This window comes from Primulina tabacum, chromosome 3 (genome assembly GCF_025594145.1).
Source record: "Primulina tabacum isolate GXHZ01 chromosome 3, ASM2559414v2, whole genome shotgun sequence".
Classification (NCBI taxonomy): domain Eukaryota; kingdom Viridiplantae; phylum Streptophyta; class Magnoliopsida; order Lamiales; family Gesneriaceae; genus Primulina; species Primulina tabacum.
In genome coordinates, this window is record NC_134552.1 from 20,460,180 (window position 1) to 20,484,921 (window position 24,742).

At 37.1% G+C, this 24,742-nt stretch overlaps 2 protein-coding genes across 2 annotated transcripts; one reads left to right on the forward strand and one right to left on the reverse strand.

The window, feature by feature from the left end:
• The first annotated feature begins 11,938 nt into the window (after positions 1 to 11,938).
• LOC142538566 (uncharacterized) lies at positions 11,939 to 12,893 on the forward strand. Its single transcript, XM_075643875.1, has 2 exons — positions 11,939 to 12,338; positions 12,868 to 12,893. Exons 1-2 carry the CDS (start codon positions 11,939 to 11,941, stop codon positions 12,891 to 12,893), a joined length of 426 nt encoding a protein of 141 aa, XP_075499990.1.
• A 6,445-nt stretch (positions 12,894 to 19,338) lies between these two features.
• On the reverse strand, positions 19,339 to 23,839 carry LOC142538567 (uncharacterized). The gene is made up of 6 exons (XM_075643876.1): positions 23,621 to 23,839; positions 23,028 to 23,264; positions 22,055 to 22,906; positions 21,631 to 21,757; positions 20,076 to 21,057; positions 19,339 to 19,996 (listed from the first exon to the last, which is right to left on the reverse strand). Exons 1-6 carry the CDS (start codon positions 23,837 to 23,839, stop codon positions 19,339 to 19,341), a joined length of 3,075 nt encoding a protein of 1,024 aa, XP_075499991.1.
• Positions 23,840 to 24,742: the final 903 nt, after the last annotated feature.

Consider the following 24,742-nt stretch of genomic DNA (forward strand, 5'->3'; position numbering starts at 1 on the left):
GCAGAGGTTTGGTCTAGAGACTTATCCTCGAGGTAGAGTTCCTCGTCTATATACCTTGACTATTCAGTCCTCTTTTCTAGACCGTATTCGCAGTGGTCAGTCAGCAGATGAACAGTTGGCAAAGTGAAAGCAGAGAGACGAGGCCAAGGGCAGTGTCTTGTATACAGAGAGCGACGGTATAGTGAGATATCGAGACAGGATGTGGGTTCCTAGCGGTGATTCTCTCCGAGCAGATATTCTATCAGAGGCCCACATTTTGCCGTACTCTATCCATCCAGGGAGTACAAAGATGTACAAAGATCTGCAGTTATTGTATTGGTGGCCGAGAATGGAGAAGGACATCAGACGATTTGTATCCGAGTGTCTGACTTGCCAGTTAGTGAAAGCGGAGCATCAGAGACCAGCAGGTTTTCTCAAGCCTCTTCCTATTCCCGAATGGAAGTGGGAGAATGTTACCATGGACGTCGTGACCGGTTTGCCAAAGTTAGTCAGAGGATCAAATGCTATCTGGGTGATTGTAGACCGTCTTACCAAATCAGTTCACTTCTTGCCTATTAAGACGACTTTCACCATGATTCAGTATGCAGAGTTGTATATCCGAGAGATAGTCCGACTGCATGGCATTCCTGTTTCTATCGTGTCTGACAGAGACCCCAGATTCACTTCCTCGTTTTGGAAGAGTTTGCATTCGACCATGGGTACGAAGTTGCTGTTTAGCACAACTTTCCATCCGCAGACAGATGGACAGTCAGAGCGAGTTATTCAGATTTTGGAGGATCTTCTCCGTGCTTGTGTCATTGATTTCTCAGGGAGTTGGGAGTCGAACTTGCCATTAGTGAAGTTCACCTGTAACAACAGCTTTCAGTCGTCTATAGGAATGGCTCCGTTTGAAGCACTGTATGGCCGTAAGTGTAGATCTCATGTTCATTGAGATGAAGTAGGGGAGAGAGCAGAGTTGAGTCCAGAGATTATTCAGCAGGCTGCCGATGTAGTAGTCAAGATCCGTGATAGGATGAGGGCTGCTCAGAGTCGACAGAAGAGTTATGCGGATCAGAGGAGGAGAGACCTAGAGTTTGCCGTGGGCGACCATGTCTTTGTGAAGGTGGCACCAATGAAAGGTGTCATGCGATTTGGGAAGAAAGGAAAGCTCAGTCCGAGATTCATTAGACAATTTGAGATCCTCGACAGAGTTGGGACGCTAGCTTATCGTGTGGCTCTTCCGCCGAATCTGGACGGAGTACACAATGTGTTTCACGTCTCTATGCTGAGGAAGCATATGGCGAATCCTTCGCATGTCTTGAACTTTGAGCCGTTGCAGCTTACTCCGAACCTGTCTTATGAGGAGAGACCAGTGCAGATCTTAGACAGACAAGAGAAGAAGCTTCGGAACAAGCTGGTTAAGCGAGTGAAAGTCAAATGGCTCAACCATTCAGAGGAGGAAGCTACGTGGGAGTCTGAGCCAGAGATGAGGAGTCGGTATCTCGAGTTATTCAGTAAGTTTTAATTTCGAGGACGAAATTTCCTTTAAAGGGGGAAGGGTTGTAGAACCCGTAAAATTAGACTACGTATAAGCCATGCATAATTCTAATATTTAAATTAAAATGATTTTATTGCATGAGTATCTAAAATTCTTTTCTTTAAATTTAATTATTTTATGCAGTAGTTTAATTGTTATCATTTCCTGTTAATTAAGTGAGGCCGGACTGGAGCTGGAGTTTGAGATGAAATTTAATATTTAGAAAACATTACTAGAATTTATTTAAGAAGAATAATAAGTCAATTTAATATAAAAGAATGTTTAAGGAATTATTTGAGTAATTTAAATATTTAGCCATGCATGCAAGATAATGTTATTCCATAATTAATTTCTTAATTCACTAAAATATCTAATGAGTAGATAAAACTCTAAAGATTTAAAATTCAATAATTAAGAAATATTTCCCCTCCACTTTTATTAGCAATTTTCGGCCATCTCCCTTAGGAGATTTAAAAATATTTATCTACTCTCCAATTTTAATATCTTTCCTTGTCTCTTCATAGTAGAATAATCCCCACAATTTTAATTCCCCAATAATTAATAATTTAGCAATATTTCCTCCCCAATTATCAAATAAAATCGGCCACTACTTCTTTTAAATTCACAAACTTTTGGCAATTCTCCATCTTTAATTCCTTCCTTAACCTTTTCTTGGAGATAAATCCATCATCTTTCTATTTCCCCATTAATTATTAAGTAAACATTATTCCACCCTATTTCACAAGCTTAAAATCGGTCATACCCTCCCTTTGAAAGATTTAAATTAGTTGACAACTCATTTATCTTCCTTAATATTTTTCTAGGAAGATATTATCCCCACTTTTAAATCACTAACAAATAATTTATTTAAGCAATTTTCTCCTTGAACCTAGACTTAATTTCGGTCCCTTGCACCCTAGAATTATCCCTCAAAATCTTTCATTATCACCATCATTCCTTATCTAACAAACTAGAAGATAGAAAGATTGTTTCCCTTACATTTATCTTGTAACTTCCCCTCATTTCTCCCAACCATTCTCCCCCTCCCTTTCACCGAAATTTAGAGAAAATTTCAGAGCATTATTCAGTGCAAAAATCGTGGAATAAACTGAGAGAAACTAGAGTGAAAAATCGAGTGGAAAGCAAGAAAGTAAAGCGCTCCGTCTCCTCCGCGCCGCGTCGTTGTGTTTCCTTTTGTTTTCTTCAAAACAAAAACCAAGGCATGTCTATATTTCTTTCACTCCTCAATCAAGCCATATTAATATTTTAAAACATCATACTCATGATTTTTTTTTTGAAGCAAAACCGAAATACATGAGAAGTATTTTTCGAAAATTCATGTGCAGATTTTTTTCTGGATTCTTTCATGCTTCACGGGTTCTATGTTTGTGTGGTTTCAGGCGGTTGGCTCTTGTCCAGGCTCCCAAGGCTGCATCTAGACATGTACTAGGACATGTTAGGATCATATTGGTCCATCCGTTCAGCCCCATGCACGCTGGAAATTCACATATGACAGCAACTACTCCCTAGCGTCATATTGCACTTCGATTTTTGGTTTTTGCTATCAAGGGTGAGGCTTCTGACTTGGCTGCCCTAGGGGATATAGCCATTGTTAGAGCATCTCCTTGTGATGTCTAAGACGTGACCGAGTCGCCTTTTTCGAGGATTGGTCCATGATGGAATCGGTTTTCAAATAAAAACACAAGAACAACCCCTTCGTCCCTTCCATTTTTCCTGCATGTGTGTTTTCGTGTATATGGTGTTAGTGTGGATCTTGGTTGGCTCTTTAGCCATTAGCCACGGTTCACACCATACCCCTTGATGTCTAGATCATGCCATGGTCAATCAAATGGCCACTGGAATGACACGGGACAGCAAACGAATTAATATTCCCCACGCACGCAAGGGTGCTTCTCGGGTGGGAGTTTCGATTGATTCTGGTGTGGTTCGAATTGTGGCTGGCCTAGGGTCTTTAGCCATGGTTCAAACCATTCCTTAGGATGTTGGTAAGAGGTTCTGGTCGGTGGTTCAAGACCCAATGGCCATTAGCCTCGCAAACAACGCAAGGAAACCAAAGTGCCGCTGCTGTATTTCGGTGACAGCATGTTGTGCTGCGGTTCAGGGGTGTGTTTTGAGTTCTTGGTGGGCTTTTAGCTTATGGCCTTGGACTAGATAGTACCTCATCGAGCTAGGAAGGTGATGTTTTTGGCCGTTCGTGATTCGGTTAAGTTTAGAGGTCGTACGAGAAATTACGATGCGATGTGCCAAATTGACTTTCGAAAGAGCTTTTCATGTTTTGGCCTTCATTCACAAAAATTTCGACTTGTATCATTTTAGGAGCATTATTTCATCATTTTTGGCGTATTTTAATCATGAATAATTGATGGTTCGATGTTGGTTCGGGTTGGTAAGAAGTCATGATTAAATACTAAGCCAATGGGCGTAATAGTCTCGTTTATGGAGTCAATTACAAAGTTTGGTCAAGTAAAATCATTTGCATATTTTTCATGTTAGATTTAAGTCGCAGCGGGCCTGGGAACGATCCAACCCATGTGGTAAAATAATACATGGTATTTAATTATGTCATTTAATTATATTACGTGCATAAAAATATAAAATATTCATTTTTGAGATTTATGCGATATTGCTTGTGGCCACTTCACTATCATGGGATTATTGCTTCACCCGGTGGTCACTTACCGTTTCAGTTCAGTTCAGGGGGCCACTTGCGTAGAACATAATCTCAACAGAAAATCATTACATGCTAACTCTGTACGGCAACAGGTGTGGGTGTGGGTGCGCCCCTGGATCAGCGTAGGTGCGCTTGAGCTTCGACTTTCTCCCTTTTTTGGAAACTAGCCAGGCGCGGGTGTGATGCAATGGATAGCACGGTTGCGCTAAGGTCTCAAATGATTGTGTTTTTACTAATATAATTTATGTGTCTGTTCAATAGTTCATAAAAACTGCAGTTGACATTTTAGCCCAGAACGGGGAGATCCTTGCATCTTGATTTTTTGTCTATTTATTTTTACAGATTGGATGGAGTGGTATGTGTTGGCTATGCGGAGTGCTTTTCAGAAGGTAGATTGGAGATAAGTGTGTGATAATTTGGATGAATGGGTATTAACAAATATGGTGTGAATTGCCTCGGTTTGGAGATCTTGGTTGGGTTTACTTTGGTTTGTGACGTCCGAATGTGCTTCGGATTTACCAATCCCAACGATGGTGAGTCAAGCACAACTTAGGCGATTTGTTTGCTTATTTTTCTTCTTAGTGGAGATCCAATATTAATTCTGATCAGTGATGAATATTGATTTCATAATTTAACTTATATTATTATGTTTATGGTTTTTATTGTATTTCGTTTGTCATGTATGCTTAGTATATTGTAAAAGGTTTTATATAAATCTTATGTAAATATTGATTGATATTTAAAATAATTATTTTTTCGATTTGTATGATATAATAATAATTGTTATTTTTATAAATTTTTGACATGTTTCTATATTTTATACTAAAAATAGATTTGTAACTAATAGTTCGATAAGTTGCTGCTTGATGTATACTTAATTGATAAAAAAATCTTAAATACAAAAATAAAAATGACTTATATTATAAAGACAACATTTATAAAACGTTGAGAAAATGTTGTATGTCACAGTTAAGATAACAGTTTTTAGCGAAAATAAAAATAGATTATATGATTATTTGTCACAAATACTCTCTTACCTGACTCATGTGGTAAATAAAATGATCCAACTCAAAGTGACAAACTAGAAGGTATTTTTAAAAAAAAATTATTTGGTAGATAAAATTTTGATTAGTAGTTCTTACCTAATGAAATGAATGATGCATTATCGTGTTGTTAATTCTACCTCTTGATTCACTATCTAATGCATACTGTTAATTTGCACATGTTATTTCAGGTTAATGAGATGCTACATTTAGGTATATCAAAAAATAGATGTTTATCAGTATATATGAGGACTATATTTTTTTAGGAACCTCACATGTGAGGATAATGTAATATTTTGGTTTAATTTTTGGGGTTAATATCTTATTTGAAAATTTTTATCAAACTCCACGAACCACCCATATATATGATTAGGTTGTACTAAACTTGGGAAAACAAACTCATCCCCTTGTAGTAACAATCCATATTTTAAACCTACTATTTTATTGCACAATTGCTCTTTTGGCTTCTCATTATCTTGTTCTTTCTAAGAATTGATGCAAGGACTTTTCCAGGTAATTCAACATGAATTATAAGCTTGTGATGACTCCAACTATCTTCAAAATTTTGAGCAAAATTAGATCATGTTTGATGGAACGTGGAAACTTTTCATATTTAAAGACCCTTATTTATCCATCCAAACTTTACCCTCTGGAGATCACGCAAATGATCAGTTTGCGGCAAAGCCTGTCAACGGAAGATCATAAAATCCGGCACTTCTTGAAGTTGGTTTATGAAGTAACCTGATACTCACGGGAAATTTAGGGTCCGATTCCAGCAAGTGTCACTAGTCCAGACGCAGGTTTTTGAAATGGTCCTGAGCCTAAAATCACGAAGAAGACCGTTAGAAGGGGGCCAGGAGGGTGTCCTGGCGTAGCCCCTCCGATGCTCAAGTCAGTGACTGAGGATATATGGGAGGAGCAGCTAAGGGTGCTGCTGAAAACAATATATTGAATCCTTCAACTGAACGCTCAAACCTGGTATTTATAGGAGAATACCTGGGTCATTGTTGCCTGTCTTTCATTTGGGCTTGGGATGGGCCAGGGTTAGTGGGCCCATCCCTGGGGTATCATAACCATTTAAAAAAATTCAAATATTTGGAATCAATACGACATTTCAAGACGCGGTCGAGTTTTTTTACTTGTTTCAGAGAGTTTTTGTGCAGATGTATCAACGTATGTGTCAGAAGACCATTACTGCCTCCACCCCCACTGCCAAGGCCGCCTCCATTTCCAGTTACGTCACGAGATTCTGATGACATATGATGGACTGAGCAGTTGAGAAGGGAACTATCATCCGAAAAAAATTAAATTTTCACTTCAAATATCAAGGATTCAACTCTAGTCTATATATTTATGTTATATATATCTTTCAGTTTACTCTGATGATATATGATGGTATGAGCTGAATAGGCATTTGTGAGTTCCCTAAGAATGCTTTGTTAGTAACAAAAGTTTTCAAATTCTTTGGAACAATATTTTTATTTTTAGTAAGAATTTGGTTGTGTATAATTTATTAGATAGATTAGGTCTATCTGCCTAGTTATTTATCATCCAAAGTTTTTTTTTTATATAAATAAAAAAACGAGTTAATATATCCAAAGCTTAATTGATTTCTCCTTTTCTTATAATATTAACTAAACATTAATGTGGTGTGTATGTATCGTGTGAAAATGTGTTAAGGGGGAATAAACATTTTTAAAATTTTATTTTAAATTTGAGTTGTTCTTGAACTCGCTTTAATAGTGGTTAGCTATTAAAACAGTTTTCTCGACAAGTTAGATGCAGCTGGACACTTGAAAAGTCTTTTTCAATATGCGGAAAATTCTAGATGGATCTAATGAATGATTATATTTACTTCACTTTAAGATAAACAAGTCAAACTGGTAACGAAAAATGCAAAAAATAGACAATATATACATTTTTATAGAAGTTCGGAGATTTAATTCTCATATGTCTTCACTTCTTGTTCTTAAGAAAAAAATCACTAGAAAATTTTGGTTTTACAACGAATTGTAACAACTCACTTTGGTACAAAACTTATTCAATGCCTAACTGAAACTCATGTTAACAACTTGATACAAATAATAAACTCTTCTTGTATGAATACTTCAATTCAACGGTTACAACAACAACATTCTAACAGAGAGCTTGACAACGACAACTTTAGTAGTTGAGTAACACGTAAAGATCCTAGAAGATCTGGCTGAGATTTGTGCTAACCGAGCAACTTGAAGATAGACAGATGAGTGTTCTCGAATTCTTGATAGAGAGCTTATTTGTTTGAATAGGAATAGCTAGCTCTCGAATGAATGTGAACAAGTTCAGTTGCTTCCAGCGTTCAAATATTTGCAACGTTCAACTTTTACTTTTTTTGATGCAAAAAAAGTAAACTTGTATCATATCTTCATTCTCTTCCTAGTACACCAAAAAAAATGAACATTGGCATTATTTCAAATATGGGAAGTAACAGTTCCGTAAAATTTGTTCTTAAGAGAGAGAAATATTGCAGTGAGTCTTTCTTCTATTAGGATACATTCTTGATCTTTTGATATTCTCGAAAACTATCCATGACTGGTCATTAAGTCTATGAGATCTTTGGTTGGTAGAGAGGATCTACCTTGGAATACAAGAACCCCATCTAGGGACCAATATGCAACTAGAGATAAAAAGAGAAGTCTAGCTTGAGTCTTCGTGCGGCTTGAAGTAATCTAGCCTGACTTATGGAAGGTCTGGCTGGTCCTGTAAGTATAGCATCAGGAGACTCGTATGTAGCTGGAGCATGATATCTTAATCTTGATGGCATCTTGAACTTTACAACGATTGTCGGGCTTGACTTTGAGTATGTAATTGGTCTTAAACTCAATCCAGTTAGAAATTTGAGAAATAAGTGATCCAGCCAGGGTTAAGATCATCCATATCGAAACCTGTAAATACGATAAAAAAAACAAGTTGGACCCTAAGACAATCATATGCTGTTTGTTATCACCAAAATTTTGTTAGAGTAGATGCCCTGCAAGCCAACTGTTAACCAGTGATTTTATTGACTGAGTTGTAATAAACAATCTTTATTTTAATATAATTCATTATTTCAGGGTTTGTTATTTCTTTATCTGTATACCTATGTTATCAAACATAGATAAAGACCTTGATTATACTTTAATACAAATGAATCGTAATTCGATGTTGAAACTCATTTGTAAACACTGTATGATATAAATTCATTCCTAGTCGATTCAGCCGCCTAAAACATGGATAAAGATAGCTCTAGCTCGAGACTAGCATATGTGATGTTGTGTACTACATTTCTTGGTAAGGGCATAGAGATGTCCAAACATGCAGATGTGTAGTCATATGATGATTATACCGAACAACCTCCCTCGGACTTTCCAAGTGGTTATCATTCATCGAGAGGATAAGTCTGTGGTTATGATTGTACACCATTAGTTTTTACGACCCGGGACAACACTGAGGTTCTATTTGCTAGGGCTGTGCTTTGACTCGTTTATCGGCTCCAGGAGAGTCATCAGGTGGCGAGATTAGGTACAATTGCGACACATGTAGGAGCCAGTGCAATGTAGTCAGGAATTCACCGCTCACCTACGGGCGTGGATATCCTATGTGATCTGATGAAATAATAGCGCGTGGAATCTCTGGCCAGAGTATGAGATGTACGTTAGAGAATGAGTTCTCCAATAGTATCTGCGATGCCACTATTTATATGTGTCACATAGTTATCGAATTAATATGGAACCCTCGATGAACCAATAGTTGCAGATTCAATCGGGATATATGAGATGAAGGGACCGTACTATACGCTAATCATAATCGACTGGTTCTTGCAGGCACTATCAGTGATACCTAGGGAATCATGGGGCGATGCTACTAGACGGTCTTACCATGGTTCGATGGGTTTAATCAAAAATATGATTTTTGACATTCTCATGATCAATTGTTGATATATAGAATGGGAAAAATTAGGGTAAGCGCGAATAAAGGATTATGTCCTGAATCACAAGGAGTTGTGAACCCACGGATAGCTGTATCCCTGAACCATTGAGGGTCACACAAGTACTAGATCATTTGTTCCCGTTCAGAGAATATATTCAAGAAGTTTAATTTATATTATTATATAGTAAATTCAAGTAGTTGAATTTATGATAATTAAATTTTGAAAAAATAAATTCAAGGAGTTGAATTTATTAAATAGTAAATTCAAGAAGTTGAATTAATGAATTTATAAAGTTTGAGGAGAAAAAATTCAAGGAGTTGAATTTATATTATTTAGGAATTTAAATTAATAAATTCAAAAGTTGAATTTTTAATTTAAATATTAAATTCAAATGTTGAATTTATAATGTATTTAAATTAAATATAGTGGGAAGTATGTTTAATGGGCTTGTAGGCTTGTAGGAGTACAAGTCCAATATACTAAATAATTAAAGTTATTAATGGACTTTGATTAATTAATTAAACTAGTTAGACTAGCCCAATTAATTAATCAAACTCATTAATGTTAGTTATAGATATGAGGTCATGACTTGTTTATAAAAAGGAGAAAACAAGCAATAACCCTAGCCTCAAACCCCATTGTGATTTTCGAAAATCACAACTCCTCAAGCCTCAAATTTTCGGCCACCCTTTTTGCAAAAGAGATTGAGCCGCATCTCGATCTTTTGATCTCCAACGTGAAATCTCTTCTAATTTTTCTAGTGCAAATTAGAAGAGGAACAAATCTTCCAGTCGTGGACTTGATAGAAGGATTGAAGGAAGGAGTACTCGAAGAAAGTTCGTAGGGAATTCATCAAAAGCTATATCCGCCTATACCGGATTAGTTGGAGCCAAATGATTTAATTCACTAAAGGTATAATCCTAACACCCTATGAATGTTTGATTATAAAAACCATATGAGTGTCCAAATACATCTTGAATGTCAAGATCTAAAAATTTTAAAACTTTTGCTGCGTTTGGGCACGAGAAAACCGAGATCTAACAGTGGTATCAGAGCCAAGTTCTCTATATCGTATGGTTTAAAATCATATTGAATAATTTATTTCTAACAACACAAGAAAATTTTCAGAAAATTGATGCACCATAAAAATTTATTTTTCCAGAAATAATAATAAAAAAAATTCGAACCTGCTCGGAACTGTTCCAGGCAGAGCGTACGCGCAGCACGAGCTGCGTGGCGCACGCGCAGGAGCTGCGTGGAACGTCTGCGCAGCGTACGCGCGGCCTGCGCGTCGCGGGCGCATGGCTGTGTGCGCGCCCGTTCCTACGACTACCCAAAATGTTCGGGCAGTGCGCGGGCGGCTGCCCGAGAACATCTCGGGCACTGTGCTGATTATTGGGCTTGAATTGTTTTGGCATAGGGTGCGATTTTCTGATTTTTCAAAACTTTGGATTAAATTGATATTTTATGAAAATTAATTCAATTTATCTTTTGAAAAATTAATTTTTGGAAAATTAATAATTTCTTGTAAAATAAATAATTAGAATATGATTTTAATTATTTATGGTAAAAATGAGTTTTACAAGAAATCAATTATTATTGAATTAATTGAAAATTAAATAAAGGTGTTTATTTTATTTATTAAATTCTTTAATAATTGTGGTGGTTTGGGATAAAATTATTAGATACATGATTCATCAGTTAGTTAAATTTGTTTAATTAATTGATGTTAATATTTGATATTGAATGCATGAATGATGATCGAGAGCCTTGACCAATGTCTTAGGTGTATGTTAGGATATTTTATTGTTTTATTCATTTTGTTAATATTTGATATTATTAAAGTAGGCCTGGTTTATGGCCCGTTCCCACCCCATGAGATGTATCCCTTATGTGTCATGGCTATTTAAAAGTAATTATTAAAAATAGTGGGAGATCAAGACTGGAAGATGGTGGGCCCGATGCACAGATGAAGACATGTAAAATATTGGAAGCTCTTGTAATAGTTGCATTTGCATCCCTGCATTCACCTAGGTTTTGAACCTGGATCCATGTCTGGCTCACATAGATCTAATAGTGTTGACGATCGATCATCTTTATTTATTGAATGTCATATTATGATATTGAATGTCATATTAAAATCCTGCATTTTGAATATGATTCAAAATTTATGTCAAACCGAAAAAGTAAAAATTAAAAGAGTTTATTTTTTCTTTGTCTTCCATCAACCGTGGTTGTATGTTGATCGCTACCCGCGGACAGTGTCTGGCTCATATTATTGGAGAGGCCTGGACGCCGGAAAGATGTGACTTCCACCAGACATATGATGTGAATCGAGTGGAACTCCCATGACTTCGGCTCATATTATTGGGGGAACTCATGGCGACCATCCACTACAGTTCAATATCGATGGGTTGGTTTGACACGTGAAAATAAACGGCGTCATATTATTGGGTCCTTATTAAACGTGAGGCAAAACACGCGGAGGTTGCATAGGGATGCAATTGGATTCTACCTTTTATAAATTATAATTGGCTGATATTATTCGGGATTATAATTGGCTAATTGGACTCTACGTGCCCACTAAGGAAATACGATTTCCCTTTTTTAATCAGAGGATGATGGAAATGTCAAAATAGTGGGAAGGAAATTTATAAAATGAAATCCATATTTTATATCTTAGAATTATTTTAAATTATAAGTAACCATTATCTGTTTTCATTTTCAGTATATTTACGATGTCTACTCGTAACCCGCTTTCAATCATTCTCGATCAAAACAAATTGACTGGCCCTAACTATCATGACTGGTTTCGAAATTTAAAGATTGTTCTGAACTCCGAAAGGATTGCGTATGTGCTTGATAAGAAGCCACCAAAGGAGGCAGCTCCTGATATCAGTAGGACTGAGTTAGCTAAGCTTGAGAAATGGTGGGACCATGATCTTCAAGCTAAGAGCTACATGTTGGCTTTTATTTCGAATGAACTTCAGAGGAGGTTCGAGGAGGCGGTGAATGCTGCTGACATTCACCTTCATCTGAAAGAATTGTATGATGTACAAACTCGTTCAGAGAGACATGCTACTTTGAAAGAACTCATGACTACATGCTTGCGAGATGGGACATCGGTCCATGAGCATGGTGTTTGGATGATTGGGCTCATCGAGAAGTTGGTGGGACTCGACGTGGTTATTCCTAGTGAGCTCTCGATTGATATTATCTTGCTGTCTTTGCCTGCCTCGTTCGATGGATTTGTGGTTAATTTTAATATGAACAAGCTTGAGGCCACCCTTGACGAGTTGGTCAATATGCTTACTAATTATGAGGCCATAATTAAAAAGGAAAAGCATGTTCTTCTAGTAGGTTCTTCGTCCGGTACAAAAAAGGGAGCCTCAAATAAAGACAAGAAGCGTTCTGCCCCTCTAAAGAAGAACAAGCTCAACAAGAAGCCATACAAGAAATAAATTCGGGGCCCACAAAGCCTGACAAGTCAGAACAAGCCTGTTTCCACTGCAACAAGCCTGGACATTGGAGGCGTAATTGCGAGGAGTATCTTGCCCAGAAGCGTTCTAGCCATGGTATGTTTTATATTGAAGTTAATGTTTCTATAAATTCCTCTTCTTGGGTATTGGTTACCGGATGTGGTTCTCATCTATGCAATGATTTGCAGGTGATGGGAAGAAGCAAGAGGCTTAGAGATGGTGAGACCTTTCTAAGACTAGGAAATGGAGCAAGAGTTGCTGTCACTGTCATTGGAGACGTTATTTTAATTTTGGACAATAATTTTAAATTGTTTTTGAGAGACATTTTATTTGTTCCTGAATTGGTTAAAAACATTATTTCTATTTCTATGCTTGATAGGGATGGTTATTCTTGTGTTTTTGCTAAATGTGTTTGCAATTTATACAAGAATGAATGTTTGATTGAAACTGGAGAATTAACAAACTATCTCTATAACTTAAAATTAAAGGATATTTCGTTAAACAATGTCCAAGAACATACGAAAACAACAACAAACAAAAGAAAAATAAAAGATCCAGATCCCGCACAAATATGGCATGCTAAACTAGGTCATATTTCGCAAATAATGATGCACAAGTTAGTGGGAGAAGACATGTTTGACTTGTCAGACATAAATTCTCTACCTACTTGTGAATCCTGTCTAAAATGATAGACGACTAAGACTTCATTAAATGGAAAAGTGGAACGTGCACATGGTCTACTGGATTTGATCCACACGGACGTTTGTGGCCCGCTAAGTGTTAGCACAAAATTTGGGCATTTCTATTTCATTACCTTTGCTGATGACCATTCGAGGTATGAGTACGCTTATTTGATGAAACACAAATATGAAGCATTTGAAAAGTTCATAGAATTCAGATCTGAAGTAGAAAACCAGCTAGAAAGAAATATTAAGGCACTTTGATCTGATCGAGGTGAAGAATACTTAAGTGCTGAATTTTTGGGTTATCTAAAAGAGAATGAGATTCTCTCACAGTGGACTCCACCAGATACACCACAAATTAATGGTGTTTCTGAACGTCGAAATCGAACTTTCATGGACATGGTTCGATCTATGATGGGATTCACTGAATTACCTACGTCGTTTTGGGGCTTTGCGCTTGAAACTGCGGCAATGTTGTTGAATAATGTCCATACTAAAGCAGTTGATAAAACACCATATGAAATATAGATGGAAAAAACTCCCAAATATTCTAATATGAGAATATGGAGATGTCCTGCTTACGTGAAGCAGACAGTGGGAGACAAATTGGATAGTAGATCCACTTTGTACAACTTTGTAGGATATCCAAAGAATTATGTTGGATATTATTTCTATCATCCCAATGAAGCAAAGGTGTTTGTTTCAAGAAATGCAAAAGGAATTTCTATTAGATAGAAAAGGCAAGAGGATAGAACTTGAAGAAATTCAAGATACTCCCTCAACTATAGAAGTTGAACAAATTTCCCAACAACCAGTAGTTGAAGTACAAGCTCTTAGAAGGTCTGATAGGGTTATTAGACCACCTGCAAGATATATGCTTCTTCATGAACAAAACCTTGATGAGCATTGTGTTGGATGTGATCCAATGAATTTCAAAGAAGCAATATCTGATACTTATTCAACCAAATGGCTTGAAGCCATGCAGTCTGAAATGGACTCTATGTATTCAAACCAAGTCTGGACATTGGTGGATCCACCTGAGGGAATTGTTCTCATATGAAGCAAATGGATCTACAAAAGAAAGCTTGGGGCAGATACGAAGGTAGTGACCTTCAAAGCAAGGCTGTTTGCAAAGGGTTACACTCAAAGACAAGGAATTGATTATGAGGAAACCTTTTCACTAGTTTCTATGTTTAAGTCAATTAGAATACTACTAGCCATAGCAGCATGGTATGACTATGAGATATGGCAAATGGATGTAAAGACTGCATTCCTCAATGGAGACATCAAAGAAGAAATTTATATGTCTCAACCTGAGGGATACACATCAGTAGGAAGTGAGCATAAGAAATGCAAATTTCAGAGATCGATATATGGTCTCAAGCAGGCGTCAAGGAGTTGGAACCTCAGATTTGATAACACTATCAAAGAGTTTGATTTTGCTAAGAATCCTGAGGAACCATGCGTGTACAAGAAAGTTAGTGGGAGTGCAGTGACATTCCTAGTACTTTATGTTGATGACATCCTACTCATTGGGAATGATGTAGGATTACTTCAATCAACTAAAGTATGGTTAGCAAGTAAATTCTCCATGAAGAGATGGGTGAAGCATCCTATGTATTGGTAATACAAATCTATAGAGATAGATCAAAAAGGATGCTAGGACTCAGCCAAGCCACTTATATCGATACCATTCTGAAGCGATTCTCTATGGAAGAGTCCAAGAGAGGATACTTACTAATGTGTCATGGTGTTACTCTATGTAAAGCAATGTGTCCCAAAACTGATGAAGAGATAGAGATGATGACAGGTACTCCATATGCGTTAGCCATTGATAGTATCATGTATGGTATGATATCGACACGTCCCGATGTTGCTTACGCTCTGAGTGTTACAAGCAGATATCAGGAGAACCCTGGTCCAATGCATTGGAAGGCCGTGAAGGATATTCTTAAGTACTTGAGAATGACTAAGAACTTGTTCTTGGTCTATGGGGTGGAGAATTGAAATTGGAAGGCTACACTGATTCTAGCTTCCAATGTGACGTAGACGATTCGAAATCGACCTCTGGTTTTGTATTGATGCTTAATGGTGCGACTGTCTCTTGGAAAAGTTTCAAGCAAGACACTGTTGCGGATTCCACCACTGAAGCTGAATACATTGCTACATCTGCTGCAGCTAAAGAGGCAGTTTGGATGAGGAATTTTGTCCAAGAGTTGGGCGTTATTACTAATGGAGTTGATCCAGTCCCAGTGTAATGCGACAACACTGGTGCCGTTGCGCAAGCAAAGGAACCAAGTCTCATAAGCAATCCAAACATGTACTGAGAAAGTTCCACATCATCCGGGCGATTGTGGGAAGAGGAGATATATCAGTCGAAAGAGTCCCCTCTGCAGATAATGTTTCTGATACACTTACAAAGCCCTTGCCAGGATCATTGTTTGAAAAGCATCGCGAAGCAATGGGATTAAAGTTTATGGGTAGTTGGCTCTAGGGACAAGTGAGAGATTGTTAGAGTAGATGCCCTGCAAGCCAACTGTTGGCCAGCGATTTTATTGACTCAGTTGTAATAAACAATTTTTATTTTAATATAATTCATTATTTCATGGTTTGTTATTTCTTTATCTGTATACCCATGTTATAAAATATAGATAAAGACCTTGATTATAGTTTAATACAAATGAATCGTAATTCGATGTTGAAACTCATTTGTAAACACTGTATGATCTAAATTTGTTCTTAGTCGATTCAGCCGCCTAAAACATGGATAAATGTCACTTGAGCTCGAGACTAGCATATGTGATTTTGTGTACTTGCGTTTCTTGGTAAGGGCATAGAGATGTCCAAACATGCAGATGAGTAGTCATATGATGATTATACCAAACAACCCTCTTTCGAACATTCCAAGTGGTTATCATTCTTCGAGAGGATAAGTCCGTGGTTATGATTGTACACCATTAGTCCTTACGACCTAGGACTACACTGAGGCTCTATATGCTAGGGCTGTGCTTTGACTCGTTTACCGGCTCCAGGAGAGTCATCAGGTGGCGAGGTTGGGTACAGTTGCGACACATGTAGGAGCCAGTACATTGTAGTCAGAAATTCACCGCTCACCTACAGGTGTGGATACCCTATGTGATCTGATGAAATAATAGTACGTGGAATCTCTAGCCAGAGTATGAGATGTACGTTAGAGAATGAGTTCTCCAATAGTATATGCGATGTCACTATTTATATGTGTCACATAGTTATCGAATTAATATGCAACCCTTGATGAACCAATTATTGCAGATTCAATCGGGATATATGAGATGAACGGACCGTACTATACGCCAATCATAGTCAACTGGTTCTTAAAGGCATTATCAGTGATACCTAGGGAATCATGGGGTAATGCTACTAGACGCTCTTACCATGGTTCGATGGGTTTAATCAGAAATATGATTTCTGACATTCTCATTATCAATTGTTGATACATTGAATGAGGAAAATTAGGATAAGCTCGAATAAAAGATTATGTCCTGAATCACAAGGAGTTGTGACCCCACGGCTAGCTGTATCCTGAACCATTGAGGGTCACACAAGCACTGGATCATTTATTCCCGTTGAGAGAATAAATTCAAGAAGTTGAATTTAAATTATGATATTGAAAATTCAAGGAGTTGAAATAAAGATAGTTAAATTTTGGGAAAAAAATTCAAGGAGTTGAATTTATTAAATAGTAAATTCAAGAAGTTGAATTTATGAACGGAGTTGAATTTATATTATTTGGGAATTTAAATTAATAAATTCAAAAGTTGAATTTATAATTTAAATATTAAATTCAAATGTTGAATATATAATGTATTTAAATTAATATAGTGGAAAGTATGTTTAATGGACTTGTAGGAGTACAAGTCCAATATACTAAATAATTAAAGTTATTAATGGACTTTGATTAATTAATTAAACTAGTTAGACTAGCCCAATTAATTAATCAAGCCCATTAGTGTTAATTATAGATATGAGGTCATGACTTGTTTATAAAAAGGAGAAAACAAGTCATAACCCTAGCCTCAAACCCCAATGTGATTTTCGAAAATAACAACTCCTCGAGCCGCAAATTTTCAGCCACCCTTTTTGTAAAAGAGATTGAGCCGCATCTCGATCTTAATTTTTCTAGTGCAAATTAGAAGAGAAACAAATCTTCCAGTCGTGGACTTGATAGAAGGATTGAAGGAAGGAGTTCTCGAAGAAAGTTCGTATGGAATTCATCAAGAGCTATATCCGTCTATACCGGATTAGTTGGAGCCAAGTGATTTAATTCACTAAAGGTATAATCCTAACTCCCTATGAATGTTTTTGATTATAAAAACCATACGAGTGTCTAAATACATCTTGAATGTCAAGATCTTAAAATTTTAAAACTACTGCTGCGTTTGGGCACGAGAAAACTGAGATCTAACAAATTTAAGGATTACAAATTTATCTAACAATTGTTTCCTTCTTGATTATGAAAAAACTAAGCTGCTAGACTCAAGATCATATAAATTTCTTAATTCAAATACAAAGAAACAGGACGGAAAGAATAATGTATTTTATTGAGTAAATAAAATCACACTTTTAAAAAGACTGAAAACAATAAAAAATGAAAACATATTACACCTACAGTCCTATTCTATCGGTGCTTGAAAGCACCGACACTTCAACTTGTAGTGTTCTTGAATCCTTTTTTTCTTTCTTCTTTAGATCTTCGAACTTCTTTATGTTTTCTTGTCCTCTGTTCATTTTGCTTCTTCCAATCTTCTCCTATTTTGGCATCACCACACTACATATAGTCCAGAATTTCTTGTAGCTGGCTATAAAAGGTAGACCGAAGATTATCAATGTTAGCCTCAAAATAGTTTTGAACACGAGTAGTCTGCGCAGAGAGCTCAGAGGCTGTGTTGGAGTTATGAGATTTGACAGACGTAATTTTGTTGAAACTGAGAGTGACACGCTTATGCAGTGAAGAAATTTTCAGGAGCAACTATTTTTTGAATAAAACAGTGGCGGTGTCTTAAGCAAAGTGTTTGGCTTCCAAATTGCCAAATTTCTTAATGAGAGATTCCATTTCAGTGAAAAGTGTAAAAATATGTATATCGGAACCTTCATCAGCATCACCCTAAGAGTTCACATCATTCTCAACATCATCATCAAGGGGTCTGGATGGACCAGCTCGATAACTTTGAGAAACATTAGGCTTTAGCTAGTCATCCAAGGTAGGAATTTTGATGTACCCATAATACATCGATAGCTGGAATGATCGGGGAAATGTGGTTATCCATTTGACCACCAGCAAATGTAGTTGGAGGTGGGGACTTGACATCTACAACACTGAGAAAAATTTTGAGAGAAAAAACTTGTGTATTTTTCATTGAAAATAATAAATAAATTTATAGTTATAATGGATATATCAAATCCCAACTATTAACGAGAAACAAAGATTAGAAAATATTACCCTACCAAATTTACAAGATTATCATATCCTATCACATCAATACAACTTATTGATATCAATTTAAATTCCCATCAGATTTATCGTAATCTACACTCCCCCTCAAGCTTTGCTATAGATGTTGATGAGACCAAGCTTGCCAACGAGAAGTTCATGAGTCTGTTCTGTAAGTCCTTTTGTAAGTAGATCAGCTAGCTGATGAGAAGTGCGAACATATTCAACACTTAGAATTCCTTCCTCGAGTTTTTCTTTAATGAAATGCCGATCAACTTCAACATGTTTAGTTCTATCATGGTGAACATGATTGTGAACAATGCTGATAGTTGATTTATTGTCACAGAATAACCTCATAGGACCTTCAAACTCTATCTTTAATTCTTTCATTATTCTTTTAATCCAAATGAGTTCACATACTCCATGGGCCATAGCTCTATACTCAGCTTCAGCCTACTTCTTGCAACAACTTACTGTTTCTTGCTGCGCCATGTCACTAGATTTCCCTAGACAATTGTACAATAACCCGAAGTTGACTTTCTATCAGTGATGGATCCAGCCCAATCAGAATCAATGAATGCAGTAACCCTTCTATCACTAGTTTTCTCAAGAAATAATCCTCTTCCAAGAGTTTGTTTAAGATATCTCAAAATTATGTATACTACATTAAGATGACCTTGGCAAGGTGAATGCATGTATTGGATTGCTAAGCTCACTGCAAAGGCAATATTAGGGAGAGTATGTGAGAGATAAATGAGTTTTCCAACAAGACGCTGATAACTCTCTTTATCCACTGGTCCACCCTCAAACATTTTTCCTTTGTTCCCAGGATCAATAGGTGTATGACCTGGTTTGCACCCCAACATACATGTTTCCTTCAGGAGATCTAAAGTGTATTTTCTTTGAGAGATAGAGATTCCTTTCTTGCTCCTAGCTATTTCCATACCTAAAAAATACTTCACTGTTCCAAGATCTTTGACTTCAAATTGTTTTGCCATCATCAACTTAACCATCTCCATTTCATCATTGTTATCTCCAGTGACAATGATGTCATCAACATACACTATGAAAATGGTGATTTTTCCTTTCTCAGAATGTTTAAAGAAGAGTGTATGATCTGCTTGTCCCTGAACATATCCTAACTTTTTGATTACTGGAGAGAATCTTTCAAAACAGGAACGAGGTGACTGCTTTCAACTCATAAAGAGATTTGTTAAGTTTGCAAACAGTTTGACTCCCCAACCTTTCTTCAAATCCCGGAGGTTGACTCATGTAAACTTCCTCTTCAAGATCCCCATTCAGAAATGCATTTTTTATATCGAATTGGTGCAATGGCCAATCAAGATTTGCTGGCAAGGATAACATAATTCGAATAGTATTGATTTTTGCAACAGGAGCAAACGTTTCAGTATAATCAATGCATAACAGAATTTGAATAGTATTGATTTTGGCAACATGAGCAAACATTTTAGTATAATCAATGCCATATGTTTGAGTGAAGCCTCTAGCCACAAGTCGGGCCTTGTATCTTTCAATCGAGCCATCTACCCTATATTTAACAGTAAATACCGATTTGCATCCCACCATAGTTTTTCCTTGTGATAATTCGACCAGATTCCAAGTATTATTCATTTTCAAAGCCTTCATTTCCTCAAGGACGACATTTCTCCATTCAGGCATAACAAGTTCCTCTTGAAAAGACCCGGGAATTATTGTACTAGACAATCTTGAGGCAAAGGCACGAAATGATGAAGATAAATTTGAGTAAGATACAAAATTTGAGATAGGATGTTGGGTACAAGATCTCTTACGTTTTCTGACTGCTATAGGCAGATCTAGGTCAAGGGTAGTATTTGACTGAGGATCCACTACCGGTTCATCCTCTTGACTATTGTTAGGATTCACAATGTCTTTAGTTGCCTGAGGTTTCTTCCGTCTTGAGTAGACTTTTAACTCTTGTAACAGTGTTGATTCTTCCTCTGTTTCCTGTATTGGGATATGTACCTGAGAATTTGTGTGAGAATTTTTAGGAAAGTTTGTGTCTGGTGTTTGAGGAATCTCATGGAGTGGATCACATATGGGAAGAGATGGAGTATCCCACCAAGATTCTGTATCTAGGTTCCGCCCTGGAAGCGAAGGTGGAGGAAAGTAAGTAGTGTTTTCAAGGAAGGTGACATCACGAGAGACATAGGTCTTCTTTGTGTGTGGACAGTAGCATTTATAACCTTTTTAAGTGGAAGAATAAGCAATGAACATAGTCTTCATGGATTGAGGATCAAGTTTACTTCTGTTGTGATTGTGGACATGAACGAAGGCTGTACAACCAAAGGTTTTTAAAGGAAGATCATTTGAAGTAGACACATGTGGATATTTTTTAAGAAGAAGGGATAAAGGTGTTTCAAAGTCAAGAGTGCGGCTTGGTAAGCGATTGATGAGATAAGTAGCAGTGATAATGGCATCCCCTCAAATATACTTAGGAATATTCATGGTGAACGTTAGGGCACGTGTGACTTCCAACAAATGACGATTCTTTCTTTCGGATACGCCATTTTGTTGAGGAGTATCAACACAAGAGCTTTGATGAAGAATCCCGTTATCCAACAGATAATCACCTAGAATAGTATTGAAATATTCTTTACCATTGTCGGTTCTAAGAGTTTGAATATGGGTATGAAATTGAGTTTGAATCATTATGTGGAAATCTTTGAAAATTTTGCTTGTGTCAGATTTATTATTGAAAAGATACACCCACGTGAGTCGAGTATGGTCATCAATGAATGTGAGGAACCATTTTTTACCATTTGACGTAGCACTTGGTGAAGGACCCCAAATATCATTATGAATAAGAGAAAATGGAGCGGTTGGTGTATATGTTTTTGGAGGAAAACAATTACGAGTGTGCTTAGCTAAATGACAAATATCACACTGAAGCAAATCAAGACTTTTATTATTGAATAAAGATGGAAACAATTTTTTGATATATGAGAAACAAGGATGGCCAAGTCTATGATGCCATAACATTATTGTCCTAATTCTAGAATCAGAGAGAGAAGCAACGTGAGACACTCGAGTTGGGAGACAGTCTTGAGGAATCTCTAGGTAGTAAAGTCCATTGTGAATCTTAGTACTGCCAATCGTCTTCCCCGATAGTAGGTCCTAAAATTGACATGACAAAGGAACAAATTTAGCAATACAATTATTGTCAAGTGTGAATTTACTCACTGATATCATATTGCAAGTTAGGGTAAGAACATGGAAAACTGACTTTAGGATGACATCCTTAGATAAACGTATGCTACCAAAACCAGCAACTGGAGTCATTGACCCATTAGCGATTTTCACAGAAGTATGGGCAGAACAGGGTTTATAAGTGCAAAATAAATTAAAATCGCTAGTCATATGGTCAGAGGCCCCGAAATCAACAATCCAATAACCAATGGAATAAGAGCGGAGGGCCGAGAAAAGATTACCAGATTGAGTCATAGAACAAGAACCAACAGTTTTGATTTGCGGTGGATTAAGTGAGGCCTGGCGGATCAGTCGACAATATTCTTCAATCTGTGCAATCTGCTCATTGGGGAAAGGAGCAGAATTTTCTGAGTTTCTAGGTTGTTCTTTAAGAGATAGGGCTTGATAACCATGCTGTTCATTCTTTTTCTTGGGCTGCCAATTGGCTGGTTTATCATAAATCGCCCAACACTTGTCTTTGGTATGGCCTGGACGTTTACAATGATCACACGAAGGCCTTTTGTGGAAATGTTGGCCAGGAAATGCAGATTTTTGTGTGGCTAATGCAGACACATCAGGAACAGATGGTGGGATTGGTGAATAATCAGAAAACATGACTTTTCTTTGCATCTCTTCACGTCGAACTTCCGCAAAGGCATCGTCGGAAGATGGAAATGGGTCTCTTGCAACTACCCGGCCACGAACATCATCAAGATTACGATTAAGCCCAGCTAGAAAATCAAAGACCCATTCTTTCTCAAGATTACTCCTGATCTTGATGCTGCAGTCTGCACAAGACGAGGAATCATCACGAAACAGGTCCAGTTCTTGCCAAATATCGAAGGTCTAAAAAATATTTCGTTACATATTTTTTCCCTTGCTTCATATCCTTCAAATTTGATCGGAGCTCATAGATTTGGGATGCATTTCAAAGGTCGGAGTAAATCCGGCGAGCAGCGTCCCACACTTCATTTGCTGTGTGAAACCATAGATAGCGCCGACTGATTTCAGGCTCCATCGAGTTGATTAGCCAAGCAAGAACGATGGAATTTTCAGCCAGCCAATTCTTATGTGTTGAGTCAGAATGCGTTGGTGGCTTTAATTCCCCTGTGAGGCAACCAAGTTTCCCACGCCCACAAATAACGATTTTTACCGATTGAGCCCACTGAAGGTAATTACGCCCATTTAATTTGTGGGTAGTGATCTGGATTGAAGAAATGTCACTACCAGAAAAAGTAGTGACATGCCCAATAGTTTTTTCTGGCATGATTTCTTCAGAAGAGACGGATGAAGTTGAAGACATATTATTGTAGAATGTATTGAAACCCTAGTGCTCTGATACCATGAGAAAAATATTGAGAGAAAAAACTTGTGTATTTCATTGAAAATAATACATATATTTATAGTTACAATGGCTATATCAAATCCCAACTATTAAGGAGAAACAAAGATTAGAAAATATTAGCCTACCAAATTTACAAGATTATCATATCCTATCACATCAATACAACTTATTGATATCAATTTAAATTCCCACCAGATTTATCGTAATCTACAAACACTATCAAAAAATTCCTCTTTCTTCTCCTCATTATCAAAGTCCTCATCCAAAATAGCCATATCAGAATTCCTAAATTCAGATGGATTGGCTGGCATGGTAGCATCCACACAGTCATACTCAGATATGGATTTGACTACCTCATTCATAGATGTAAGAGGAATTTTTGGCAAAGGTCCCGACTCCAGCTGGTCCTTGGCAATGCTACTCTCTATTTCCATGGAACTGGCTGGATGCTTAGGAATGACAGTCTCGCAAGCTTGAGTTTTTTCATGAACTCAATTAAACTCTTCATTTTTCTACTAGTAAAGAACTGCTTCTTCCATCATTGCAACTGCCTCATCAACCCTAAAGGCAGTCTGATTGTTACTAATATTGCAGGCAAGGCAAGCTCTTGTCTTTTGAATTTGATAGACATAGAGACTGTGAAGACCTCCATTTCCAGTTGTTTCATCACAGCTGCATCATCCCTTGTATTTGGACTTTGAGGGTCAAAATTATCCTTATTTTTCATGATAAGAGGTCTTATTAAGCTCTCTTTCAGCTGCAGCCCCGCAAATTCTCTCCTCAAAAGAGCTTCAGGAACCACCTCAATTTCTTCCCATCGCACAATGTTTGTCTCAAGCTTTGCAATACACTCTAATTTGTGTTCCTCCAAGATAGTTGAAAAATGGATTCCTGACCTGTAATCAACTTGATTATAAAAGCAATTAACCTTCGCTTCACCATCTCATATATTTGCTGGATGGGTAGGTTGATAGTAGTTTTAACATTAGACAGCTGGAATGTTTCGCACCAAACTTTCCTTTGCTTTTGTCCATAGGATCAATGTTGGAAAGTCCAAAATGTGTAGAACTGACGGAAGGATTAACAATTTTCACTCAACTCATAAAGCTGGAGATGGGAATAGATGGAATTGGTGTTGGCCGGATAAGCTCGAAAATGTGTTTGATCAACTTGATCTTCTTAGAATTGGGTTTTATGCACTCCTCTGGCTGCTTCTTCTCTTCGACTTTCTTCTTTGGAGCTGTAAACACTTGAGTCAAAGGGACCTTTTCCCTATCCTCATTGGAGGACATGACCATATTGATAGTCGTTTGAACATTGGAGATATGGTGTTTTAG